This window comes from Vombatus ursinus, unplaced genomic scaffold (genome assembly GCF_900497805.2).
Source record: "Vombatus ursinus unplaced genomic scaffold, bare-nosed wombat genome assembly UNPS02000582.1, whole genome shotgun sequence".
Taxonomy (NCBI): domain Eukaryota; kingdom Metazoa; phylum Chordata; class Mammalia; order Diprotodontia; family Vombatidae; genus Vombatus; species Vombatus ursinus.
The window spans coordinates 10,477,290-10,504,961 of record NW_020940360.1 but is presented as its reverse complement, the minus strand read 5'-3'; the positions used below and the strand labels follow the sequence as shown (position 1 = coordinate 10,504,961).

At 34.6% G+C, this 27,672-nt stretch overlaps 1 protein-coding gene across 3 annotated transcripts in view; it reads right to left on the bottom strand.

Annotated features, from left to right (window-relative positions):
* Window positions 1–27,672, bottom strand: part of ORC3 (origin recognition complex subunit 3) — a 123,637-nt gene that overhangs the window by 61,110 nt on the left and 34,855 nt on the right. For all 3 annotated transcript variants that reach the window (XM_027856217.1, XM_027856233.1, XM_027856226.1), the window contains exons 6-11: window positions 25,871–26,022; window positions 15,679–15,815; window positions 12,196–12,352; window positions 10,521–10,634; window positions 3,418–3,551; window positions 926–989 (exon numbers count right to left, since the gene is read on the bottom strand). In XM_027856217.1, coding sequence (XP_027712018.1) covers window positions 926–989; window positions 3,418–3,551; window positions 10,521–10,634; window positions 12,196–12,352; window positions 15,679–15,815; window positions 25,871–26,022 — 758 coding nt within the window. The remainder of the gene's footprint in view (window positions 1–925; window positions 990–3,417; window positions 3,552–10,520; window positions 10,635–12,195; window positions 12,353–15,678; window positions 15,816–25,870; window positions 26,023–27,672) is intronic.

Genomic DNA, 27,672 nt, shown 5'->3' with positions numbered 1-27,672 from the left:
AGGGTTCCAGGCGGCCCATGAAAAATGTTGAAGAAAACATCCTTTGTATATAGAGTTTTGGCATGCCGCAAGCTGTGTGAGGGTGGCCAGAAGTTGTGCAGACCTGCTGTATGGTATTCAGGAAAGCCATAGTCACACAGAGGACAAAGAGCTGATCTCACAGTAAGGATGAACTGAGTTCAAGTCCAATTCTGACCTTTCAGTGACACAGACAACAATATAAGACCAAAACATGTAGAGTAGGAGCAAATCTGCATTGGTAGAGAGGATTTCCTCACTGGAAGTTCCTTACACAGAAGAAATCACAGGTCTAGTCCAAAAAAATTACTATTCTATAAAGTTCTTAGGGTACAACATGTAACATATCAAGTATCCTTTTCCAAAGAAATGTATGAGAATTATTAAGATAATTATAAGGTGAAAAGCACCTAACATAAAATTAAAAGCTCCCATTTATGTAATGTGCTTTAGTTCATAATTTCCTCAAGTTCATTACTGCATCTTTGATATTATACATATTTTGCAAAGCTAAGAGTTTGATACTTGAGCCTCTTGGTTTCTTTGTGTTTTGATGCATGATGGCCCTTGCAAAGAAATTTTAAAATAAGACTGCCTACAGATTCTAAAACCACTATGTGAACATCAAGTTGAGATCTAATAGTCCTTTCAGAACAGACTAGAAGAAAACCAGTGTTCTGGCTTAGATTTTTCTCTCAGTAAAACAATTTCTGATTCATCACCTCAGACTAATATTCAAATAATAAGCCCACTATAAAGAGCTGAAACATCACTGCACAAAGCAAACTACACTATGCAAATTTAGGAAATGGGCCAAGTCTGAACGATAAAATCTTGCTTTTAAATTCTTTGCAAAAAAAAAAGAGCTAAAGCAAGTCTTAATGTTATTTTTTTTTCCCATTCTTACCTTTAGAAATCTCTCATTGGTCAATGATGCGACTTGTTTTTCTGGAGTTTGCTTCTCTACATACCTGAAATTAGTACATGAGACACACACACATAACTCAGAAAACCATCATGTAAAAAACCAATGGAAACTGCTGCCAAAAGAACCCCAAATTCTTCCCAGTTTAACACCCACAAACATATTTCTTCCTAAAAACAAATCCAAGATGATGGTCAAGGTTTCATAAGCTCTACGTTCAGAGTTTAGGGTGCTCACCAGAGAATTTGTGGGCAAGGTGGGAAATAATGCAACTGTCTAAAATGGAAAGCAATATGAATCAGCATAAAAGGGATTGAATTCATCCCTCTGGTAATGTAACCAACCAATATGAGTTAACTAGTCACTTGACACATTAGTCAAAAGAGCTAACACGATTTAAGTCTACATTGACAGAAGTCTGGTGCCCAGAATGAGAGAGTGGATGCTCCTGATGTTTTCTGCTTAGAGAGTTCTTGTCAGGTACAGCTGGAATGAATGATCTTGGAGATCCCTTCCAACTCTCAGAACCCTGGGAGTCTATCACTTTGTCCATAAATATGATGCTGTTGAGTAAAGGGTATCTCTTAAGGTGAACAAGGGTTTCTCCTAAATCTCATCAAGGGAAAACATCTACATGAAAATCAAGACAATTAAAAGAGTATACTTACAAAGTCAGTATAAACAAACTGTAGATAGAACTCAGGAAAGGACAATGAATAAACAGATTTTCTTCTTCTTTTTTTTTTGTTAAATTTTGGTTCTATTTTGATAAAATGTACATAATGACAATGGCTATGAAAACTGAAACTGAATGTTGTGTAATTAAAGAGACTTAGCCTGTTCCTGAGGAAGAAATAAAAGAATGCACCTCCCTTCTTTACTTAGCAGGGGTACTGATGATATGGAACAATGCATATATTGTTGGATGAGTGGGTTACTTTTGTTGAATTTTTCTTTCATCCTTTTAAATAAAAATTGTCTCCTCTGAGTAGGGGAGGGAAATATTAGGAAATGAAGGTAATACAAAAATAAAAGATATCAATAACTTTTAAAAATCAAGATAAAAAGTACAGTGTAATATGTTAGAAGTTTTATGCAAGATTTTATTCCTTACTGTATATGTTTATTTGTTTCATCACTGATTAAGTTTATAATAAAATTTATGAAGTTAAAAAAATCTCAAGTAGACTGAAATGTAATTTATGTAAGATAAACTGTGACCTAATTAATTGTAACAGGGCCAAGACAAGACTGTCATAATAGAATTGTCCTGATTTGTATGGATTCTAAAAATAGAAATGTCAATCCTGTTCAAAGGAGAGACACTATTTAGACAAGTACTCCAGTCGCTAGAAAGGTGCATTCCATTAGTCAAATAAGAATAATTCTCCATGTTTCAGCATTTATCTATATGAAATGATAACACGTCAACAGTAGCTAGCCTTTACATAGTACTTTAAGATTTGCAAAGCATTTTATAAATATTATCTCATTTTATCCTCATAACATCCAGAGAAGAGAATTGCTATTATCTCCATTTTGCAGCTGAGAAAACTCAAGTAAACAGAAGTTGTGACTTGCCCAGCATCATAGAACACATCTGTGTTTGAGGCTGTATTTGAACTCAGGACTTCCTGACTCCAGGTCTAGTTGCTCTATCCACTGACCCATTTAGTTTCCTAGTATCCTTTAAAATCAGTCAACTCTCCCATTTCTCTGATTTCATGCTGATCAACCACCTTTATGATTATTAATTAGGTTTCTCTAGTAGGTACCTTTCACTGATTTTATAAATTAGTCTCCCTGAGCCTTATCACCTACTATTTAAAGTACATGGTACAGTAAACAGAACACTGATACCTCAGTTTCGACCTCTAAAATGGCAGGAAGAGGTTGAGGAAGGGATGAACTCTTGGGTCTCTTTCTGCTCTAGATCTATGATTCTATGATCCCATGATCATGGGAACTGATAAAATTAAGTTAGTGCATCAGTAAAATGAAGGAAAAGACCTGGAGCTGTGTTGACCTCACCTGGGTGCTAAGATTCCATAACTCTACCATTATTTTTTATTTATACTTACATTGTATTTACACTTTTACTTGGTACAGGTTCTAGATGCATAAATCAGTTGTGTTTCATAGCTTATGTGATTTTGTTAGACACAGCAAATTCCAGAACTGTAGGATGGACTACTAAAAAGAGAACTGTGGAGTAATTTAAGAGATTTTTCACACTTTAAAAAGGAGATATTTTTATAATTGTGCTTTTTTTAATACTTCAGATGTGGTGATGGACTATATGTCTGTAGTCCTAGGACCAGACTAGCTAAGTGGGGAAAGGCTTAGACATCAACAGACAAGAAACTTATACACAAAGTGTAAGGTATGGAGGTGCTACAGTCTGCATTGGTGGGGGTGAGCTATAGATCTTCCAAATCATCCATAAAAGTGTTAAACATGCATGTCTTTTTTACCTCATAAAAGAGGGAAGGCGCCGAATACTTTCACATTGGTCTTCCGATAAAGAATATATTCTTCTCTTTGCTTCTGGGAGATCACAGCACAAAATGCTGAGTGGCTGAGAATAGAAATGTTCTAATATAGCCAGCTGGAAAAAAGAGAGAAGATATTTGTAATGTCTCAACAGCAAATCTTTTACCTTACATCAATTCAATTTTCCAGGGGTAAAAACCTAAACAAAACAAAAAATCCTAAGATATTAATGGAGCCAAAATGGCTGTTATCAGGTTCAAGTTCCACCTCTGATATACACTAAATGTGTGGCCTTGGACAAATCACGTAACTTCTAGGTACCAACTCTGTACCGGTAGAAGGAGCTTCCTTCCTGGGAGATGTCTACATGAATATTTTTAGATCAGACCTATAAGCTTATATTCACATATGTAAATATTTTATTATATATTCAAATACATATATATGTTTTGTGGGTTTATGTGAAATGCTATTAATGGTACTATAATCATTGAATAAGGAGACATGAACAGTGTATACACCCAGATTTTGGGAATGAGGTCAGAAACTGTCAGCTCCCTAACACTGAAAGGAATTAAGAAAATATTAATACCTATCAACCTATATGCTTATTTTCCCATCTATACAAATCTTTATGAGAGTCAACTCTATAAGAATGAGGACATCCTTACTAAATAAGGACATTAGTAGGGAACAGGCAAACTTTCAGAAGTGATATTCAACAATGAACCATATCTTTACCATTTTACAATTAACTGAAAGATGCAGAAAATTTAAGATTTCATCATGCTTATTGTTTACTGATTATTTTAAAAAAACATTTGATTCAGCAAAACAAAGTGCTGTCTTACAGGCTCATTTACAGCAAGGTATCTCCTGTTCATACATCAAAATCACTCAGGATTCATTAGAAGATATAACAGAAAGAACCCTGTTCAATGACACTTTGATAACAATCGTCAAGCTAGGTATAAAACTGAGAGATGTGGTATATGTTTGCCAAAAGTAATTATTCACCATTGGGATGGAAGAGATCCAGCAAAGTCTAGTCAAGGAGGGATTCCCTATAGATAGTGAGGTCTTCCAGATGCTCTTGGGTGATGACACCATGCCAATTGCATTAAGTTCCTACAACTACAGAGACTCCTGGAAGAGATCCGCAGTCCATCCATGCAGGAAAGATCAAGTGTATAAATAATGTGGAAAGCTTTTTTACTGACCTTGGTTAGTGTTCCTATATGGCAACAAGACATGGAATATCACTGTCTCTGAAAAACTAAAGATAAGCATCAAACAGAGGGCCATGGAGAGACATATGGTAGGTGTGAGTGCTGCAATGTGTAACCAATGAGGAACTCTGAAGAACAAGAGTAAAGTACATCATCAAGAAATTGTATGGGGGCAGCTAGGTGGTATAGTGGATAGAACTCTGACCTTGGAGTCAGGAGGACCTGAGTTCAAATCCAGCCTCAGACACTCGGCACTTAATAGCTATGTGACCCTGGGCAAGTCACTTAACCCCAAATGCCTCACCAAAAAAGCAAAAAAGAAAGAAAGAAAGAAAGAAATTGTATGACAAAAAGAGAGTCTTCACTTTCTGCACTGGTCAAGTGGCAAGAGTAATGGATGACAGGTTGACAGCCAAAGTGTTCCACTAGTACTCTCTCAATGGAAGACTTCCTGAACTTTAGGTGGACCCCTGAGGTGACCTTTTGAGAAAAAATGGACAAGAATGGATGATGGGTAGGTATGGGTCAATTGTGATCTAAAGAACTGGCAGGAGTTCCCAAATCAATGAGATCACAGATCTATATATAATATCATCTCACTTGAATCTCATAACAATCCTGTGAGGTAGGTACTGTAAGTATTATTTTACAGATAAGAAAATTGAGACTCAGGAAGGGTAAGTGCCTTGCCAATGGTCACACAGATAAGTAAGATCTGAATTTGGGTTCTAAATCCACTAGCATATTCACTCTATTAAAAGTACTATACTCAGCAATGTGGAGGATGACTTGGAGAAGGGGAGCCTGGAAGCAGGAAGATTGAGGCTACTGGAATAGTCTAGGCAAGCAGAGATAGAGACTTGAACTATTATTGTTGTAGCAGAAGGGCTGAATATGAGAGTGACAGTGGTAGAAATAAAAGGACTTGGGGGCAGCTAGGTGGTGCTGTGGATAGAGCTCCGGCTTTGGAGTCAGGAGGACCTGAGTTCAAATTCAGCCTCAGACACTTGACACTTACTAGCTGTGTGACCCTGGGCAAGTCACTTAACCCTGATTGCCTCACCAAAAAGCAAAAAACAAAAAACAAAAAAAAAAAAAAAAAAGAAAAAGACTTAGAAGCTGACTATAGGCTCCACCTTTACAAATCTCATTTACCCCCTCCTCTTTATTGAGAAAATACATGACAATAAAATAACAATGCTTGATACACCTATGAATTTGTGGTGTCTTGGCAATAATTCCTTATCCTTCCAGGGATACAAAGTCCATAGTTTGGGAACTATTGGTAAAGAGAAAAAAGCATTGTATTTGGAGTAAGGAGACCTGGATATCAAATGCTGATTCTGCTACTTACTATATGAATGAGCACAGTCAAGTAACAACCTCTGTGGGTCTCAGTTTCCTCACTGAATAAGATTCTATAATTCTTACTGTCACCAATCTATTATGGTTCTCATGACCATTCATTTAACACGGGCAGGGAACTGTGGCTTCAAGGCCATATGTGGCCCTCTAGGTCCTTGGGCACAGCATTTTGACTGAGTTCAAGTTTTACAGAACAAATCCTTTTATTAAGGGGATTTGTTCTGCGAAGTATGGATTTGGTCAAAGGACCGCACTTGAGGGCCTAGAGGGCCACATGTGGCCTCGAGGACACAGGTTCCCCAACTGATCTGAATAAGCTCTTATTAGGTTCTTACCCTTCCAATCCACCTTTTGTAGCAATGCCAGACCAATCTTCTTATACAAAAATCTTTTCATGTAACTTCTTTATTTAAAACATAGTAATGGCTGTTTACCATTGCCTACTAAGTAAAATTCTACCTCTTTAATCTGACATTTGAGACATTTCATAATTTTGCATTACTGGATGTCTTTCAGTCTTTATCTCATAGTTCTTGTTTTCACATGTAGGATGTCCCAAAGGTATAGTGCAGTTTCAAGCTATTAATTATGCAAGTTTACTGCACTCTGGAACCCTCTGTAATCATGCCAAAATGGAATAACTGTCAGCCCCCGTGTCTATTCTATGGTTTACCACCACTGCTCTTTACTTACACTATTTCCTATGTCTTACTTAGTCTATTCTCTACCGGTTGAATTCCCATCTCTTCTTAGGCCGAACTCAGATACTCTCTTCTAGCAACAAACCCCTCAGATGGTAATGACCTTCTGTTCCTCAGAAATTGCAAAGCATTCTAATTTTTTTTTTCACTTATGTACTTATCATGAATTAATCTGAATCATACTTGTATCTGTGTCAGTGCCTCTACTAGATAATGCTCCATATGGACTAGGACCATAGAGCACACAATCACAGGGTTTCGGGCTAACAGGAACTTTGGTAATCATCTAATCCAACTCTCTCATTTTATAGGTCAGGAAATTGAGGTTCAGAGAAGTGCAATGATTTGCCTAAGGTGACTCAGATTTCAAATTCAAATTCCCTGAACTAAAATACAGTGTATCCTCTATACCACTGGTTCCCAAATGGAAGGCTTTAGGCCTATGTGGGGACATGGGGCAGTAAAAAAGAGAAAAAGAATTATTACCAGGATCCACAGATCCATATAGAAACCAAGTACACTACCTTTTTTGTATTTTCACAGTCAGTGAATAATAATAGAACCACTGTCATGTGGAGATATGCATGTGATGTTTAAAAAGGTGTCTCATACACTAAAAAGGTTGGGAACCACTGGTCTACATTACAGTTTTATCCAAACTGTTTCTCTCCCCCAGTAGAAAGTGCAGAGCTCTGTACACAGTAAGAAATTAATTAATGTTTATTTTTTTCCCAATGTTGAAAAGAAAGCCAACAATATAAAATGTAATTAATGTTAAAAAAGAAAGGTGCAATCTAATTCATTATAACATTTTGTGGAAAGATAGGCACATTATTAATGCACTGTAATATAGTTATGAATTGGTATAACTATTCTGCAAAGCAATTTGAAATGATGAAAAGAAAGTGACTAAAATGTCCATACTCTTTGACCCAGAGATTCAACTACTAGATATATACTGCACGGAGGTCACTGACAAGAAGGAGTCATATAAAGCAAAATATTTATAGCTGCATTTTTTTGCAGTAGCAAAGAATTATGCACAAAGTAGATATTTGTCCTTTGTGAAATGGTTAAACAAATTGTGGTACATGAAGGAGGGAAGGAAATAAATATTTATTAAGTGCCTACTATTTGCCAGGTACTATGTTAGGAGCCTTACAAATATTATCTCATTTGGTCTCACAACATCCCTGGCAGGTAGTGAAAAATTCTACAAGAATTTATGAACATGGCTAATACAGAGAAGCTTAGGAAGACATATGAAGTGATGAAGAGTGAAGTAACAGGAACCAGGAAAACAATATATACCATGACTATAACAGTGTAAATGGAAAAGAACAACCACAACAGAATAGATAAAAATGAACATAGAATTATAGAGAACAAGCTTGCCCCCAAAGAAGAGATATGAGAGGTCGTCTTCTTTTCCTTTACAGAAATGGGAAGGGGGGAAAATGGAATACTGTATTACGGTTACTTTTTTCTCTTAACCAATGGTTCTCAAACTGTGGGCTTTATATCCCTAGAGGGACAAGGAATTATTGTAAGGATACTACAAAGTCATATGTGTACCAAGCATTATTACTCTGTCATTAAGTATTTTCTCAATCTAAATGGAAGAGGGGATAAATGAGATGTCAAATACACTAGAAGGTTAAACCAGAATAAAATGTAATTGGGGAAATAGATAACAAATAAATAAAAACACAATGGAACATAAATAGTTAACATGTGGTTTTCTAAGTCAGTATGTGGTCTGCAGAGATCCTTTTGGACAGTTTAGTGGCTCTTGTTTCTATCTGATATTTCTACTATATATATAAAACAGCAGACTTTTACAATATGCTGATTAGTTTTGCTGCACTTTGTATTTCTTCTCCTTTGAAAAATTCCTAGGGACTTTTTCCTAGTATATAAGGGATAGCTTTCCGGGAGGGGAAATGAAAGGAATGAAGAAAAATGTGAGTGATGTAAAAACAAAAGATATCAATGAAATATATTTTTAAAATTAATGACAATGTTACAGTGATAGACACTCTTGGTGACTGAGCAAAGAGAAATGGAGAGTAAAGAATCTGGCAGTTTATCTAACACTGTTCAAGGGAAGAGAAGTTGTAACCAAGAGAAAACAGAAAGATAAACTCCATAGAGAAACAGGGATAATTATCCAGGTTTTATTACAGTCTGCATGAAATATTCCATAGGACTACCAATTCCCTTTGATACGATCTTCATGGCCATCAAGAACCTTAAGACTACTAATCTGATTGCCCAGGTATGCTGACAACACGAAGGAGGAGTCCTGGGAAGCAGTTAACATGAGTCAGTCCTCCAGAGTCTGATCACTATAGGGTAAAGGAAGAAAATTAAGTTCCAGAACTTGAAAAGCTGAAGCTAAATAATGAAACGAATTACCCAAAGGTCCTATAAGGCTCTATCAGAAACAGCCAGGCTCTAACTATTTCAACTACAACAATAAGATAATGGCAGACCATTATTTTTCACAAATAAGAAGTAAAAGTCCATTATTAATATTTAGTTTTATTTCTGCAAAGTAAGTTTCAACCTTCAGTTGTCTCTCAGACTGATATTGTGTTGTTTCGATTAAATATTAGTAATATTTTTCAGCATGAAGAAACTGAAGACCAAAGAAATTAGGCATTTATGTCAATGAGTCAGCAGCAGAGCCAGAACTAAGAGAAGAACCTCAAACTTGCTTAGTAAACTAAGTCGCTTTTCAAATATGTTTTTAATGTCTACTCAGCTAGAAGTTGATTACCCCACGATGCCTATGAAGGCAATATCTTGAGTTCCATCACTACACAGGCCAGTTATAAGCTCTGTGGACAAGTATTGCATTGCAGCCAACGATCTTGTTAAAATGTACCATTAGTCAACAAGGGAGACTGGGTAAGAGGATGTTGGAGGCATTATGGAAAAACAGTTGAAAAATCATTTATTGTATATGTAGAGCCTATATCAGATTGCCTGCCATCTTGGGGAGGGGGGAATGGAAGAAGAGGGAGAAAATTTAAAACTCAAAAGCTTATGGAAGTGAATGTTGAAAATTAAAAATAAATAAATAAATTTAAAAATTATTTTTTAAAAAATCATTCAAGAAACATGTTCTATTGTCAATGGATCAGTAATACCTTCATTTCAAAAGACATAAAATCACAGAATGTTAGATTTGAGGGACCTCAGAGATCATATAACCCAATCCTCTCATGTTCTTCCTCAGGAAACTGGAACTCGGAGTGGTTAGATGACTTTCCAAAGATGAATTAGCAGTGAATCAGCAACAGCTATAACCAGCAGTTCATGTTTATAGTGTTAAGGGTTTATGAAGAGCTTGGTAAGTACAGGAATTGTCTTCATGTCATTGTGTTAATAGTTCAGACAGTTATCTGACTTGCCCAAGATTACATAATTGATAAATAGAAGAGCCAGAACTTGAACCCAGGTAATTTCATTCACTTAAGTTACATTTTACAAAGGGATATTTTCAGTATTTCATCAGGAAACAGTAAGAGAAAGAGTTCTATTTTAAGTGTAGGGTATACAGTTTTTTGCCTTAATTTTATTTTAATACACGTTTATTTTAAACATTATGCAGCAATAAATCATTATAAGATTTCAGAACAATATAACTTGACATAACTTATTCAAAAGCTATCATTGCATGATCTTAAAAATTTCAGACTAACCTGTCAATTTGTATTGAGCATTTTCATCTTTTTTAAACAAATGGTTACCGTATTTAAAATTTCTTCAGTGTCCCCTTACCTGGAGTCCTTTGATGAAGTTTTGAACTGAAAAATCATGGTATAGAAATATATTGGTCAGAATTTGTAATGCTTTCTCATTAAGTTTAAAGGGGAACCGGGTTGTAAGAAGTAGCTGAAAGAAAAATTGAAAAATACTTTACTTGTTAGTTTAAAGAGAGAGTTAGTTTAAAGAAATTAGCTAATTCTCTGTTGGCTCAAATATCTGTCAGTTTTCTCTTAGTTTCATTCTAAAAGCAGAAGACAAAAGCTCCCTTTCCACAGTACAATCTTGGAAGCAATGAAAGAAGTTTACTAATCCTGTAAGAAAAAGATAGTAATAAAATGCTGTTTCTTCCTTGTCTAAATATTGTCGATTAGTTAAATGATTATTGAGGTTTTTAAAAAAAGCAATCAGTGAAGATCAATGGGGTAGTGTTTGTAAAGTTTCTGTTACTGAGACAGATTCCTGTTAAGACTATTACATGGGAGAAACTACTTTGAGAATTAGATACCTGATTTTTCTGTTTCTAAGAGAAGAAAACAGCTGACATGAAGAAAAAGGGAATGAGTTTTCCCAAAGTGAGCAAAAATATAAGAATTAACCAGGAAATTATACCTCATCTCTGGATGGTAAAAAACAGGATATACTGTTTCCTCCTTCATTCCTCATGTTTATGGAATGAATGTAAATCAATAAAGTTCTACTACAGATGGTCTGTATACTGCTAAATCTGCTGGCCATCAAAACAAAAGGAAGTCTACTTTTCTCAAATATGAGATAAATTTAGATATTAACAGAAAAATACAAATAGTTTTCAATGGCACACACACACACACACAGAGTGAAGATACACACACACACATATGTGAATGAATGAAAATTTGCCCTATGCTTCACCATTTAAAGAAAATTTAGTAACTGCAAGAAGCCATGCTCACCCCAAAACCAAGTAAATAAGGCCACTGCAAAACAATTTCACATTTGAGGACTGGAAAAACTGTCAGTATAGCTTTTGATAAATTTAGACATGCATCTTGTCTTCCTTTTGGAAAAAAAAAATGTAAAGGTGGTCAGTAAATAAATGTCAAATTATCATCAGTACACTAAGGACAATCACTCAGCATATACAACATGTCTGTAAAAATCCCTTGCTTACAAGACTAGCTAATGACCTGATTCTTCAGGACTTTATTTTCTAGTCTGGGTAGAATTAGCTAAAAAGCCTCAATTGTTTTTTTTTTCCTGTGTAAATTTTTTTTAATTGTATTAATAAAATTTTTATAGTTATTTATAGTACTTAATTAGCAGTCAGGAAAGATTCCACTGAAAACTTTAAACCATTTTACATGAGATACAAAAGGCAAAACAGTTATTGTCACATATAAATACATATATGTGTATGCATACACACACATAATATAGATATGTACACACACACACACATTAAATCCCACTATGTGCTACATAGATTACTGAAAATATAAAGATGGGACTATATCTTAAACTTGTTTTCTTAACCAAAGACAAAAATAATCTAGCAAAAATTAATAATTATACAAAATTGCACAAATGAATGTGCTCAACAAATGTTACTCTGAGATACATACAGCATTTTTTCTTCTAGATATACACTCATGGCACAATCATGTTCTCTGCTACTCCCTTTATCTTGGTTTCCATAGGAAAAAATTACCTTGTCTAGTAGTTTAGCCAGGTGCTCCTTGCAAGACAATGACTGGAGTAGCTCTATACATAGAGAAGACACTGCCTGAGGAAGCAATCGATGGATAATGATTGGAGATGTGGCAATTCCAAAAACAAGTACTATTGGAAGCTCATGTAGGTACTGACTAGATTCCAAGAGAAAAAAGAGACAAAAATAGTCTTTAAGTAGTTAAAGATATTTCAGTACTTGATACTTCTGAATGCGACAAAGTATAATATCCTTCCCTCATCTGATAATGGATAGCAATTGAAGTTCTCATATTTAAACAAGAAATCCTAGCCTCTTAAAGCTAGATAGCACCTTAAGAGTAAATCAGGCCTATCTCCTCATTTTGCAAATGAAAAAAATGAGATCCAGGGAGATCAATAGATTCAAAGAATCTCACAAGGGAATTTACAATGCCACATAATCTGATTCCCACCCAAAGCCAGAATTCTATTGTATCCTTGACAGATCTAGTCTCCGCCAGAACACTTTCAGTGACAAGCAGCTAGAGAGTAAATAATTTATTCTAGGGTAACTCTAATTTTAAAAAGATGTAACTAAGGTATTTAGTGGGGGAAAACTGAAATCTTCTACGTATATATGTCTTTTATGTATATATGTCTATGTGTGTGTGTGTGTGTGTGTGTGTGTGTGTGACTATGCATGTATGTGTGTATGGCAATTTTTAATGGAATTTTCTCTAAAATATATTTATGCCAAGGTTCCCAACATAGGACACAAGAAACTTTCAAGTGGATACAGGGGATATTTAGCAAATAACTATATTATCCTATTGAGTAATTCCAAAAGTAATACCTTAAGTGAAAAAATTTCTGAATTAGAGAGATAACAGTGAGGGGGGAGGGAGAAGAAGGGAGGGAACATGAAAAGTATATCTGAAAATTTTCAAAAAACAGTTGAAGGAATAATTCCTGTGAACCAAAACCAAATGAGTTTTGGATACAAAATCTTTTTCATAGTGAGTTAGGAAAAAAATCAGTGAGAGTGACCTAATGAGAGATGAGGTAACTAACCTCCACAATAACCAGGATCTCCAAATTGATTCCCCATTGATGAAATCACGAAATTTTTGGTGTACCCTTTGGAGAAGATATTATTCTTACTGAATGTACTCACAAGGCTTCAATTCTATTTATAACATCTCTGTGAGTTAAGATTCTCAGCTCTGTTCTCAATTGTAGGATCACAGATTTAGAGCCAGAAAGGACCTTGGAAGTCATCTAGTCGAGTGGTATCAAATGCAAACAAAAACAGGGACCACTAAATCACAAAAGGATACCTGTGGGCCACATGTTGACTTGGTTTTAAAATATAATGTTATCCTTGTTTATTGTATTTTGATTTATTTTGCTAAATATTTCCCAATTAAATTTGGGGCTAGTAGGGGCCGCACTCAGGAGCAGTATGTTTCACACTTCTGATCGAGTCCAACCCTTCCTTTTATAGATGAAGAAACTGAGATCCGCAGAGGGGATGTCTTGCTCAAAGTCACATAGGCAGTAAGTAGCAGAACCGGGATTCAAACTAATGCCCTGTGACTCAAAATTCAATGGTCTTTTTACTGCAACAAACTGCCTCCCTAAAGCAAGAAACAAAATGGAGGTTGAACATGATATGTGGGCACTTATTTCAAAAACTATATTGATAATAAAATTGTGGGTCAAAAAGAATCAGAATCAAGGATCTCACTAAATTTTTTTGACTTTTAATAAACATTTAACAAATTTATACCAAAAATGTTATTAGGTTTTGAATAAAGTTTTCATTATGAAAACTTAATCACTTTATTTCTTGCATTTAGAGGCATAGGGACTGGACCTGTGATTTCACTGGCATAGAAACTCCTGGATGAGGAAACTCTCTCTCCCAATGCAGGTCAGTACATTCTGTACCTAGGAGAGTCACTGAGGCCAGTGCCTACAATGTGTCCAAGTGCAGCCTCAATGAGATTAAAATGTAATTGGGAAAAACAACAAAATAAATAAAAACATGATAGAACAGAGATTACGTTAATATATGGCTTTCTAAGTCAATATGTGCCCACCAGGATCCTTATGTACAGTTTAGTGGCCCCTGTTTCTATTTGAATTTGATACCCCTGGCCCAGAGCACTAAGAGATTAAAGGAAATACTTGACCAGGATCACAAAGACAGTATGTGTCAGAGGCAAGAATGGTACCCAGGCCTCCCTGCCTTCAAGGCTGGCTCTCTATTTATTATGTCATGCTACTTCTCTCTTATTTGTATGTAAATGGAAAATGCTAGAATTTTTTTAATTTTAAAATGAACAATGGTTGGGGGAGGTTTACTGAAAACCACGGGGTATGGAAACTAAAAAATTGGAAACTCTAGTATTAAACTATTTCTTGCATTTTATATATTCAAAACAATTTAACCTTTTATTGAAGATAATTTTAACAACAGTAATAGTAGCTAGCATTTATATAGTGCTTTAAGATTTGCAAAGTGTTTTACATATGTTCCTTTGATGACTCAGGGTCAAGCCTATGGACATCAGTCATCATACTAAACTATAATAATCTTAGTCTCTAAGGCTTAGAGATTAGTAGGTATATAGGAGCTGTTGCTTTAGATATATTCTGCTTTTTCCTTCTGTAATCTCATTCACTGTTAATTCTAACTTCTCATTGCATTAACTTCTAGTGATTCTAACCTTAGTTAAATAAGTATAGCCATGATCATCAAGTATTTGATAAAATGTGGTCAAAATTTTTTTTATAAACAGAGTCAAAGGTTATGGGATTTTTGGGTCAGAAAGAATCATCAAGATGAGCTTCTGTGGTATGCAACAGTGAGGTACACAGTGGTACTTAACATTGCCCATTCTCTTCCTTGTTCCATGATTTGCACATATATGTAATGCATTTTAACATTTAAACATCTTTCCTTTAAATCTCCTCAAACTAATTTGTTTTCATTTGGTTGACCTGTCTACATTCAAGAAGGTATCATTCTTGACAAGCAGAATGCACAAGTGTTCAGAGACTCAGAAAATGGCTAGACATCAAAAAATACGTTTTTAGCAAATTCTAATGACACAAATGGACATCATCCAGAGGAAGAAGCAACTTAGCTTTATATCCAGCAAAGTAAAAAACTGTCTTTGTGAGATAAATGGGCTCTTGGGGGCTCTGGCAGTATTATTTGGTGAATTAAGAACTGGTTAACTTTCTCTTTTTGATTCACATTGCTATGTCAGGAAATAAATGCCTAATCTGACAGCAATATTCATTTATTTAGCATTTGAAGCTTGGATTCTCTCTAGTTTCTTATCAAATTGAAGAAATATTTAATCACGAATCCTCTCTAAAAATGGTTTCTTCTTTATTAAAAGAAAATATGTTGCTGTAATTGATATTAAAAGCTAGAAGAAAGGAAGAAAGGTGAGATTTTTAGTGCCAACACAAGAGGAGACCCCATTACCTGCTAATAATTATGAAGTCTTGAAGTACTTTGGTTGAGAAACTTTCTATGTCCTTCAAGATGATCACAATAGGAGGTGATTCCTTCCACTGACTGGAAGAAGTTATTTTTTTGTTTACACTTTCAGAATCTATCTTCTGTAATGATATTGGGAAAATTAAGAGCAATTGTTGAAAAAGGGTTAAAAATATGCTTTACACAAGATTATAATGTCAACTGCTGATGAATCTCTTGATATGGCTTATAGCAGTGGTGTCAAATTCAAATAGAAATGGATTCCAGGGAGCTATATGTTGACTTAGAAAACCACAAATTTGCATATATTGCATTTTTATTTATTTTGTTAAACATTTTTCAATTGTATTTTAATTTGGTTCAGGCCACAATAGGGAGTTGCATGAATCTGACACCTCTGGTTTGCAGTATTATTGTTTCTTTTATTTCTCCACATAATATGCAGAGAAATTCCTTTAAAATAATAAATTACAAAATCTCTCTTGTTTCTGGTGGCACAGTGAATAGAATGCTAAGCATGGAGTCAAGAAGACTTGACCTGGCCTCATACACTTACTAGCTGTATGACAACTATAAAATAAGGATAATAACAGCACCCACATATCAGGTGTGTTATGAGAATTAAGTAAGATAATATCTACAAAGCATTTAGTACCTGGTATGTAGTAGGCACTTAACAAATGTTTATTCCCTTCCTCTCTCCCATAATAGACACAGATATGTTTAACATAGTATGAATTGAAATTCATATCACATATTCAAATTTTCTGCACATTAGGAAGACATGAAAGATTTTGAGGGAAAATGGATGAATTTCTACAAAATATTCACTTTAGAGTTGATTTTTTCCCCTCCTGTGAGAGAATGAGTGAAATCTCACAATCTAATAAAGTTGGCTGACGTCAAAATAACCCTAATCTCTTAACCCAGTTCACTCTTCCAATTCTGGCTTCATTTGTCTCTATATCCAGGCCTTGGTTCCATGGTCTGCCACTTTCATATCACACTAGTTACTACACTAGAATCTTTTGTATTTCATAATTTCCCTATTCCTAGCCCATAAATCCTATCTCTAGTTAACTCCTAACATTGAATTGTTACTCCTGAATTTACTGCTAGAAAAAGTAGTGAAAAAAAATTGATTCAATGTGCCTAGCACATAGTAGGCACTTAACCAATGCTTGTTAACTGATTCATACATAAGCAATTTATATATATTTCCTTCAGATGGGCCCTACTTGTTATCATTATTTGCCATTATTCATCTCAACTCCCTAATTCTGCAAAACAAAATTTTAAAACCTTTCCCTCTTTCTCTTCAAGCCCCCAACCTCCCCATGGCCTATTCTCCATATTTTCACAAAATGATAACATTCTAGTTTTTAAGATTTTAAACTCCTTCAGTTCCCCTCCTATACTCCTTAAAACTTTTCAACTTTCCCTCCCACTGGTCAAGAACAAGTTACAACAGTACTCTTCGATAAAGCTAATCCTCTGCATATATTCTTTTCTAAAAATATTGAATTTTATTTTCAGGTCCACATCCTCTCTTTTCCACCTGATTGAAGCTCTCTTAAGCAAGAAAAACAAAACCCTGGTTATAAACATGTATAGTCAAGCAAAATAAATTCCTGCATTAACCATGCCCCAAAAAAGTTTCAATATGCACTACTGAGTCCATTACCTCTCTATCAGACAGTAGATAGTATGGTTCATCATGAGCCCTCCGGAATTATGGTACATCATTGTGTTGATCTACATTCCTAAACTTTTCAAAGTTGTCTTTACAATGTTGTTATTACTATAATACACATTTTTCTCCTAATTCTACTCACTTTACTTTGCAAAAGTTCATACAAGTCTTCCCAGGTTTCTCTGAAATTAACCTCTTCAACATTTCTGACAACACAAAAGTATTCTATCACATTTTATAATTTATTCAGCCATTCCCCAAATGATGGGTACTCTTTCAATTTCTAACTCTTTGCTAACATAAAAAGAACATTTTAAATATTTTAGTATATATAAGTCCTTCTCTTTCTTTGATCTCTTTGTGGTATGGATCTAGCATTGGTACTAATGGGTTATAGGGTATACACACTTTTACAGACCTGGTAGTGGTATTGCTAGGTCAAAGGATATGTTTAATAGCATAATATTATATGTCTACTTTAATAGCTCCTTGGGCATAAATCTATACTGCTTTCCAGAATGATTAGACTAGTTTCCAATTCTATCAATAATGCATTAATGTACCTGTTTTTCCACAATCCCTTCAGCATTTGTCATTTTCCTTGTCACCCTAGCCAATTTGATGGATGAGTTAGTACCTCAAAGTAGTTTTAATTTGTATTTGTCTGATTATTAACACTTTAGATCAAATTTTTTTCCATATAACTACCGATAGCTTGGATTTCTTCCTCTGAAAACTACCTAGTCATATCTTTTGACCATTTATCACTTTAGGAATGGGTCTTATTCTTATAAATTTGACTTAATTCCCTATGTATCTTAGAAATGAGAAATTTATCAGAGAAATTTGCTGTAAAGACTTTTCCCATTTAGCAGCATTGGTTTTGTCTATGTAAAAACTTTTTAATTTTATGTAATCAAAAGTACATATTTACCCCCTTGTGACACCTTCTCTTATCTGGTCATAAAGTCTCACACTATCTATAGATATGACAAGTAATTTATTCCATGTAGTTCTGATTTGTTTATGGGTCATCATTTATATCTAAATCATGTACCCATTTGGAGCTTGTCTTGGTAAACAATGTGAAATATTGGATATATTTTTTCTTTCTGCTAGATTGCTTTAGAGTGTTACTAACAGTTTTGTTGAATATTGAGTTCTTGCCCCCAAAGTTGAGATCTTTGGGTTTATCAAACAGTAGGACACTGTGCTCATTTATTGTTTACCAAATATGTTTCAATGATCAATCTATTTCTTACACAGTACCAAACTGTTCTGATGATTACTGATTTGAAGTATACTTTGAGAACTGGCCTTGTTAGGCCACCTTCCTTCACATTTTTGATTCACTGATTCCCTTGATACCTTTTGATGACCTTGATGACTTTTTGATCTTTAGATGAATTTTACTATCATTTTTTCTAACTCTATAATGTAATCCTTTGGTAATTTAATTGGTATGGCACCAAATAAGTAATTTAATTTAGGTAATATCATTTTTCTTATATTAATTTAGCTTACCTAATAGAAATGAATATTTTTCCAATTCTGCTTTTAATGGTATATAGAATGTTTTGTAGTTGTGTTCTTATAGTTCTGTGTGTATCTTGGCATTAGCTCCCAAGTATTTTATACTTTTTGTAACTATTTCATTTTATTATTTTTTAAAATGAATTTATTTATTTTGAGTTTTCAACATTCACTTCCACAAGATTTTGAGTTCCAAATTTTCTCCCCATCTCTTCTGTAATTACTTTAAATGGATTTCTCTTCCCATCTCTTCCTGCTGTATTTTATAGGCAATATACAGAAATATTGATGACTTATGTGGGTTTATTTTATATCCTGCAATTTTGCTGAAGTTGTTAGTTGTTTCAATTAGTTTTTTAGTTGACTCTGCAGTATTCTCTAAGGAAACCACTAGATTATCTGAAAAAAAAGTGATTATTTTGTTTCTCCTTTGCCTATGGTTATTCCTTCAATTTATTTTTTATTTTTCTTTCTTGATCTTGGTTGGTATTTCTAGCTCTATATAACTAGTGATGGTGATAATGTACTTCTTTCCTTCACTCCTGATCTTACTGGAAAGGTCTCTAGTTTTCTGCCATTACATAATGCCTGGTGGTAGTTTTAAATAGTTATTAATTATCATATTGAGGAAAGCTTCATTTATTCCTATGTTTTCTAGTGTTTCTAGCAGGAATGGGTATAGTATCTTGTCAAAGGCTTTTTCTACATATTTTGATATAATCATATTATTTTTGTTGTTCTAGGGCAATTTATTTTATAGTTTTCCTAATACTGAACCAGTCTTGCATTCCTGGTAAAAATTCAACCTGTGATAGTCCATAATCTTTATCATATTTGCTATAGTCTCCTTGCTAACATTTTAATTATTTTTTTTGCATTAATATTCATCAAGAATACTGGTCTACAACTTTCTATGTTTTGATTCTCTCTGGTTTGGATACCAAGATCATACCTGTCCCATAGAAAAAATTTGAAAGGATCTCTTCCTTTCCTATTTTTTTTTCAAACAGTTTACATAGCATTAGAATTAATTGTTCTTCCAATGTTTGACATAATTCTCTTGTAAATCCATCAGGTGCTGTTTTTCCCCCCCTCTGAGAGCTCAATTGTGGTTTATTCAATTCCTTTTTCTAAGATAGGGTTACCTAAATCTACTATTTCCTGTTGTGCTAATTTCAGCATTTTGTATTTTTCTAAATATTCATTCATTGCATTTAGATTGCCAGTTTTTTGGCATATAACTGGGTGAAATAGTTCTTGATAATTTGCTCTATTTTTTCATTGATTGTGAATTCATCTTTTTCATTTTTTTGATATTGATGAGTTGATTTTCTTTCTTTTTAAAAATCAAGTTAGCTAGTGGTTTATTTTATTTTTTCTTTAAAAGTTTCTTAGTTTTCTTTATTGATTCCTTTTATTGTTTTCAATTTTGTTAATCTCTTATTTTCAGAATTTCCATTTTGGTATTAAATTGAGGGCTTTAAATTAGGTATCTATTTTTTAGCTGAATGCCCAATTCATTGATCTCCTCTTTTCTCTCTTTTATTGATGAAAGTGTTTAAAGATACAAATTTTCCCCTATGTACTGCTTTGGCTACATCCCTCAAATTGTGGCATGTTGCCTCATTGTTTTCATTATCTTTAATGAAATTAATTATTATTTTTCTGATTTGTTTTCTGACCTCCCATTCTTTAGAATTAAGTTTTTTAATCTCCAATTAAGTTTTAATCTTTGCTTCAAAGGCCTTTTAAAATATATCTTTTTTATAGTCCATAAATTGCATTTAATATTTCTAGTTTTCTTTATTTATCAGCAAGGCTTTTATGCCCTAATAAATGGTTAATTTTTTGTGACAATGCCATGCATAAATGGGAAATAGCTATATTCCACTCTATTTCTAGAATTCTATTCAATTTCTCCATTTTTTTTTTTTGTTTATTTTTTGGTTAGGTTTATCTAGGTCTGAGAGAGGTAAATTAATGGCCTCCACTATTATAGTTATATTGTCTATTTTACCCTGTAATTCATTTAACTCTCTTTTAAGTATTGAGATGCTATGGCATTCGGTGAAAATAATTTTAATACTGATACTAATTCATTGCATCTGACATCTTTCAGAAAATGTAGTTTTCCTCTTATCTCTTTTAATTAGGTCTATTTTTGCTTTTGTTTTGTCTGAGATCATGACTGCTATCCCTGAGCCTTTTTTATTTCAGCTGAAGTGCAATATATTCTGCTCTGGCCCCTTAGTTTAACTATGTGCTTTCAAATGTGTTCTTGTAAACAATATATTGTTGGATTATGGTTTCAAATCCATTTTGCTGTCCTCTTTCACTTTATGGGTGAGTTCATACCATTCACACTCACAGTTATGGTTGTTAATTGTGTATTTCCCTTCATCCTATTCTCTTACATTTTTCCTTCTTTTTGTTTTCTACTCCTCTTTGAGTTTGTTTTACTTATAACCAATCCTTCTCTTAATTTATCCTTCTTCTTATTCCTCTCTCTTCCTTTTTCCTACTGTTTCCCTGTTGAGGGAAATGTATTCCTGTACCCAATTCAGTGTGTGCATGTGATTTTTTTTCTTCCCCTGACCTGCCCAGGTGAAAGTAAGCCTTAATGACAGACTTCTGTTATCTTCTCATATTAGAATGTAAATGATTTATCTTTCTTTAGTCCCTTATGATTGCTTGCTCATGTCTATCTTTTTATGCTTCTCTTGACGCCTGAATTTTTATTTCAAAGTTTCTGTGAAGCTTTGGTCTTTTATCAGGAATATTTGAAAGTCTTTTATTTTAAAAAGTTCCATTTTCCTCTCCCCCCACTCCCAGAATTATATTCATTTGTGCTAGGCAAGTTATTCTTGCCTGTAAGCTTAGATCTTATGCCTTTTAGAATGTCATATTCCAAACTTCCTACTCCTTCACAGTGGCGGCTGCTGAATTGCATGTGATATTGTGTAGCTCCTCAGTATTTGAATTCTTACTTTCTGGCTGCCTGTAGTATTTTCTTCTCTTACCTAGAACCTCTGAACTGTAGCTATAATATTCTTGAGAGTTTTTATTTTGGGAATTTATTCAGGAGGTGACTAGTGGATTCTATTTCTTTTATAGTTTCTTGAAATATAATATTTAGGCTTTTTTTTGTTTGTTTTTTTTTTTGGTAACCTTCCAGTAATTCAATGATTCTTAAATGATCTTTCCTCTATTTGTTTTCCAGGTCAGTTTTTGTTATGAGATATCTTACTTTTTTTTTTTTCCTTTTTTCAGTCTTTTGACTTTAACATTTCTTCTTGTCTTAAGGAGTTGTTAGCTTTCATGACATCCAATCTAATTTTCAGGAAGTTTTTTTTTCCTTTGTATCTCTTGTTCCAAGTTATTAATTCTCTTTCCTTATGTTTCTTCCATAGGTCTCATTTCTTTCCCCATTTTTTCCTTTAGTGGTCTCACTTGCCTTTTTTTTTTAAACAGTATTTTATTTTTCTTCAATCACATGTAAAGATAGTTTTCAACATTCATTTTTTATAAGATTTTGAGTTCCAAATTTTTCTCCTTCCCTTCCTCCCCTCCTCTCTCCCCAAGATGGCAAGCAATCTGATATAGGTTATATATGTGAATCATGTTAAACATATTTCCACATTAGTCATGTTGTCTTACAAGGTTTTAAAAATCATTTTTAATACTTAAAAAATGTCTCATTTTATGTCTTTAAGGAATTTTGATTCAACCTGTGCCCAGGCTGTCTTTTTATTGGAGACTGCTTGTTGACATCTTGGAGTCTTTTCTTCTGGCATTGTGTCTTGAGCATTACTAGCACCATAACACCTCTTTATGGAGAGATTCTTTTTGTTTGCTCATTATTTCAAGCTTACTTATTGACTTGGGCTTTATATAAGGTTCAGGCTCTGCACATTTCTGGAGGGGAATGTCTAAGCTAAACTTTTATTCTCTTGAGTCTTTCTGCTATTTTGGGGGGTACTGTGTGTTATTCCAGAATCTCAGGATGTTTTCAAAGTAGTATGATCCAGGGCACACTCTGCTCACTGCCCTCTAATCTTAACTCTGTGAATATTTCATCATGTTGACTCTGACTTCTAACTTGTGCTTTTGATTCCATTCTTTTTTACTTCTTCCAGGATCTTACTCCAATAATCATCACATCTCTCTCATGTATCTTCAATCTTTTTTATCTTTGCTAGTTCCTTCCCATCTTATTCTCAGGTCCCCTGGTCATAGAAAAATGTTCTCCTGATCCTTCAACCCCATTTAGTTCTCAGCCCATTTCTAGCCTCTCCATCACTGGCATGTTTACTATAAACATCATCTAAACTTGATATTCCTCATTTCTCTCTACTAATCTCTCCACAACCCCTTGTAATCTGGCATCTACTCTTATGCAAGCTAAAACCATACTCTCAAAGAACTCCAGTGACTTCTAAATCACCAAATCCAATAACTTTTTCAGTACTTATCTTTCTTGTCCCTTGTCTTTTTATGCATATTATCAACCACTACTTCAAATTAAGTTCAATTCAATAAATACTGATTTAGCACCTACTGTGTACAAGGCATTGTAATAGGGATACAAAACAAAAAGTAAGCAGTACTGACCTCAGTCAATTTACATGTTACTGGGAAGGATCAGTATATAAATAAATAAGTATAATGAAAGATAAAATGAGGTATGTGGAAACACTAAAAAATGTAGGAGGGGATTCTATCACAAAGGAGGTACACTTAAACTTAAAGGAAAATATAGTTTATGAAAGGTAAGATAAGAATGGAGTGCATTCTAGGCATTCAAACAGCCTACATGGATGCAAAGGCAGGGTACAAACCTGTTGAGTTCAAGGAACAGCTAGTAGTAAAACTTGGCTGAAATGTAGTTTTTGTGAAGGAAAGTAATATAAAATAAGATTGGAAAGGCAGACAGGAGCCAGATTCTGGGGTACTTTAAATGACAGGCTAAAGAATTTATATTTTATCCTACAGAATACAGAAAAGGTTTTTGAGCAGGGGAACGATATAGTGAGATCTGTGCCTTCTAAAGATTATTTTGGCAGCAGTGTGCTGGGCGCATTAGAGAGGAAAGTGAATATAATGAGGGATGCCAATTAGGAGGTTATTACATTCAGAGAGGCAAGAGGTGAGAGTCCGAACTAGGGTGGTAGTTCTCACAGTGCTGCAAAGCAGACAAACGTGGCATGTTGTAGACGCAGAAATGCCAGGACTAGGCAGGGAGAATGAAGAGTGAATGATAATTCTGAGGTTATGAGCCTGTATAACTCATAATACCAACAAAAATAGGGAAGTATGGAGAAAGGGTATGGGTTTGGAGGCAATGTTAATGTTTTGCTGCCATATTGCATTACTGGGAGAATACTGAGCCTTTGTGCTTAGTAAAGGCCTAGACTTATTAAAAGCAGTGTTGAATTTCTAGCCAGTCCTTTTAAAGACCAACTCAAATATCTCCTTCAAGAAGCTTTCCTTTGATTCTCCATATTAACCATATGTGATTTTTCTAAACCAATTACAAATAACACTTTTATATTTTTGTAACTCACTTATATAGTATTTACACATATATATATACATATGCAAATATATATAGCATGTTATATTTGTCAGTGCACCTATCTTATTCCCTATTATGAGCCCTTTCATTAAGTAAGGAACTATCTTATGTAAATAGTGTATTTCTACCCGTGTCTAATATAGTGCTCTGCTCATACTAAGCACTTGCTGTGATTATGAGAACTGCAATCATAATTATGGAATTTTTTAGCTCAAAGGGATGTTAGAGATCATCTAACACCACCCCCTCATCAACATATTCATCTGACAAAAATGCAAATTGTAAACAATTTAAAAGCAAAATTATAATCTGTGGAGAGAATTAATGAATGACAGTAAGCCTCGGCTTATTCCTAATAAAACTTTGTGGAAAGCTTTCTCAAGAAGTCCCTTCTGGAGAATGAAATAATAATAATAATAATAGCTAAAAAAGAACACCATTATATAATCATATCATAGTGTCAACCTGGATGGGATATCCTAGCACTTTAGAAATGTCTCACTAATCTTCAAAAGGTAATGGCAATGTATGTTTTATCATCCTTGGTATTAATAAAGCATTTATTTTCAAAGATTTCAAAGCAAGTTACAGATTCTCTCCATCAGCCTTTTAAAATAGAACTGATGCTCACAGGACTGTGTATTTAGTGTGTACTGACAGAATAGTCTTGTTGCACAAAAAATAAAAACAGAGGTATGGGAAACTAAATGACTTATGTTAAAGTCAAACAGCTAACCACAGTAGCAGAACCAAGCATTGCCAACTTCCAGTGTTCTGTTTTAAATTAAAATTTCATTGATACTTCATTTTATGCCACAGTTATTTCCCAATATATCCTTATCTACCCATCCAGTTAGCCTTCCATTAGGGCAAAGAAAAATGGTTAAACTAAACTAACAAAAAAAAAAACCAACCAAAAAACCACACACAGTGACCTTTGACTGATAGGGTACACAACACTCTGTATCCATGCTCCCAGACCTCTCCAAGGAAAGGAGGTAGGTATATTTTCTGATCTTTTCTTGGACCCAAGATCAGTTATTACAATTAAACAGTACTTAGCTTTGCTTTTACATTATGCATTTTAGGAAATGTCTCCTTCCTAATATTTTTTAAACTATTGGATTATAAACATCCAAAAAAGAATATCCTCACATAAGAATACCAGACATTTAATAGGAATCAATCTGTATACCAATAAAAGAACACTTTTAAATTCCATCACTCTCAAGGGAAATACGGAGCTGCTATTCAATTAAAACTAGTGCTACGTGTGTTGTTTTTACTAGAATAAAATATTGCCACACCTTCTACAATTCTGAAACTCCTCAATCATAAGCCAATTACTTCACAGAAGATTGCTTATTTATACATACCTTTGTGATACTTCTGTACCAAGTAGAAAGAAAAGCCATTGAATAATGCATCTTTCTCTGGGATGACTGAACATTCTCCTCCTCTGTGGACTCTATGTCTACACAGCATCCCATCAGCTGTGATGCCAGCTTTTGCAAAAGATGCTTTACATCTATGGAACAAAAAAGGTAAGGAAATTCAATTCACTTTATACAGTTTAAATGGTGAAGAACTCTATTTGCTAGAATGTTACTTTATTTCTATATAATGTGTTTCCCCCTTTCTCAATTGACATATTTTGCATAGAATTTAAACATACTACTAGCTGGAGCTACTTTTCGGGAAGAATCACATATGTTTTTACTTCATACAACAGGGTTTAGTAAATTGTTGAGGCTCAAAATAGAGTTGGAAGGAACATAGCTTTAAAAATCTAGAAATGCCATTCTTGCCAAAGTAACAATAATGACCTCTTTTACATCTCAATACTTCTAGGGTCTATGATTTTGTTTTGTGGATCTCCCTCTGTAAAAATATAACGAAACCCTCTACAACTTGGAAGACAATCATAGAGAATAACTGGGGCTAAAACATTCATCATCTAGTCAACTTGTTGGTAATACTTGGCTATAAAATTAATCAAGCTAGTCCTTGGAAGACAGATGGCCTCTGAAATTAAAGCCTTTCTAGATCAATAGGACCAGCTGGAGTTTGGGCTCTGTTGATGTGGCCTTTGAGAACTCATGGCCACCTTCATTCTACAATGAAGAAATGGAGTAGAATTTGAATGGAAAAGTAATTACTGGTAGGAGGTAGAGCCAAGATGACAGAGTAGCAGGAAACAGGATATCAAGCTCTTCCCTAAAACTCTTCCAAACAGATCTAGAAAATGTACTGAGTGACTCTTCATAGGGAAATCCAAAAAATGTCAGTGATTAAGTTTTACAGTGTAGGTCAATATAGGGAGACAGAGAAGTTTATGGACACAGGGGATGGGGTCTGGCCAGGAATGCACTGTGAAGAGGCTCAATGAACAATGAGAGAAGATCTCAGACCCACTGGGTCACTGCCATGGGAACAAGTGCAAAATGTCAGCTTTGTTGTTCACTACTCAGTTCTGGGTCACAAATCCGGGGTGACATATGCCCCTTCTCTCTCTCTCCACCCCATCTCCCTCCGCCAGCCCCAGTCTAGGCAGTGTACCCAGTGAAGATCCAGTTCAGAAGGAAGCAATAGCAGTGTTATTCAAATCCCAAAAGCTGAGCTGGGTCTCACATACAGCTTCTAGCCCAGTCGGCAGCCTGCTTCAGAATAAATGAGGGCAGGAATTCCAGACCAAAGAGAAACCTGTACTTTTGTCACTCTGAACCTGCAAAGTTTTTCAGCTGGCTAACATTGGCTAATGTAAGCAGCAGTCTACTGTTGCTCAGATCCAAATCCAGGTCAGGAACTTGCAAAGCTCAGACCAAAGGTACAGAAACCAAACTTTTTCATGGATCAGACCATCTTAGAAGCACTAAAAGCTCACAGGTCCCCAGGCTGAACTGTCCCTGAGATCTTGGAACAATATAACACTTAAAACCTAAAGAAATCAGCAACAGAACCTTCCAGCAACACAGCTTCCAGAAGTGCACAGGATATAGCCTAACATCAAGTCCAAAGTAAGGAGGTAGGTTGGAATACTGAACAAATAAAAAGCTATCATGGTGACAACACTCAAGATACAAACTCAGAAGAAGAGAATGACTCTAAAACACCTCTAAGCAAAGCCTTAAACACACACACACACACACACACACACACACACACACACACACACACA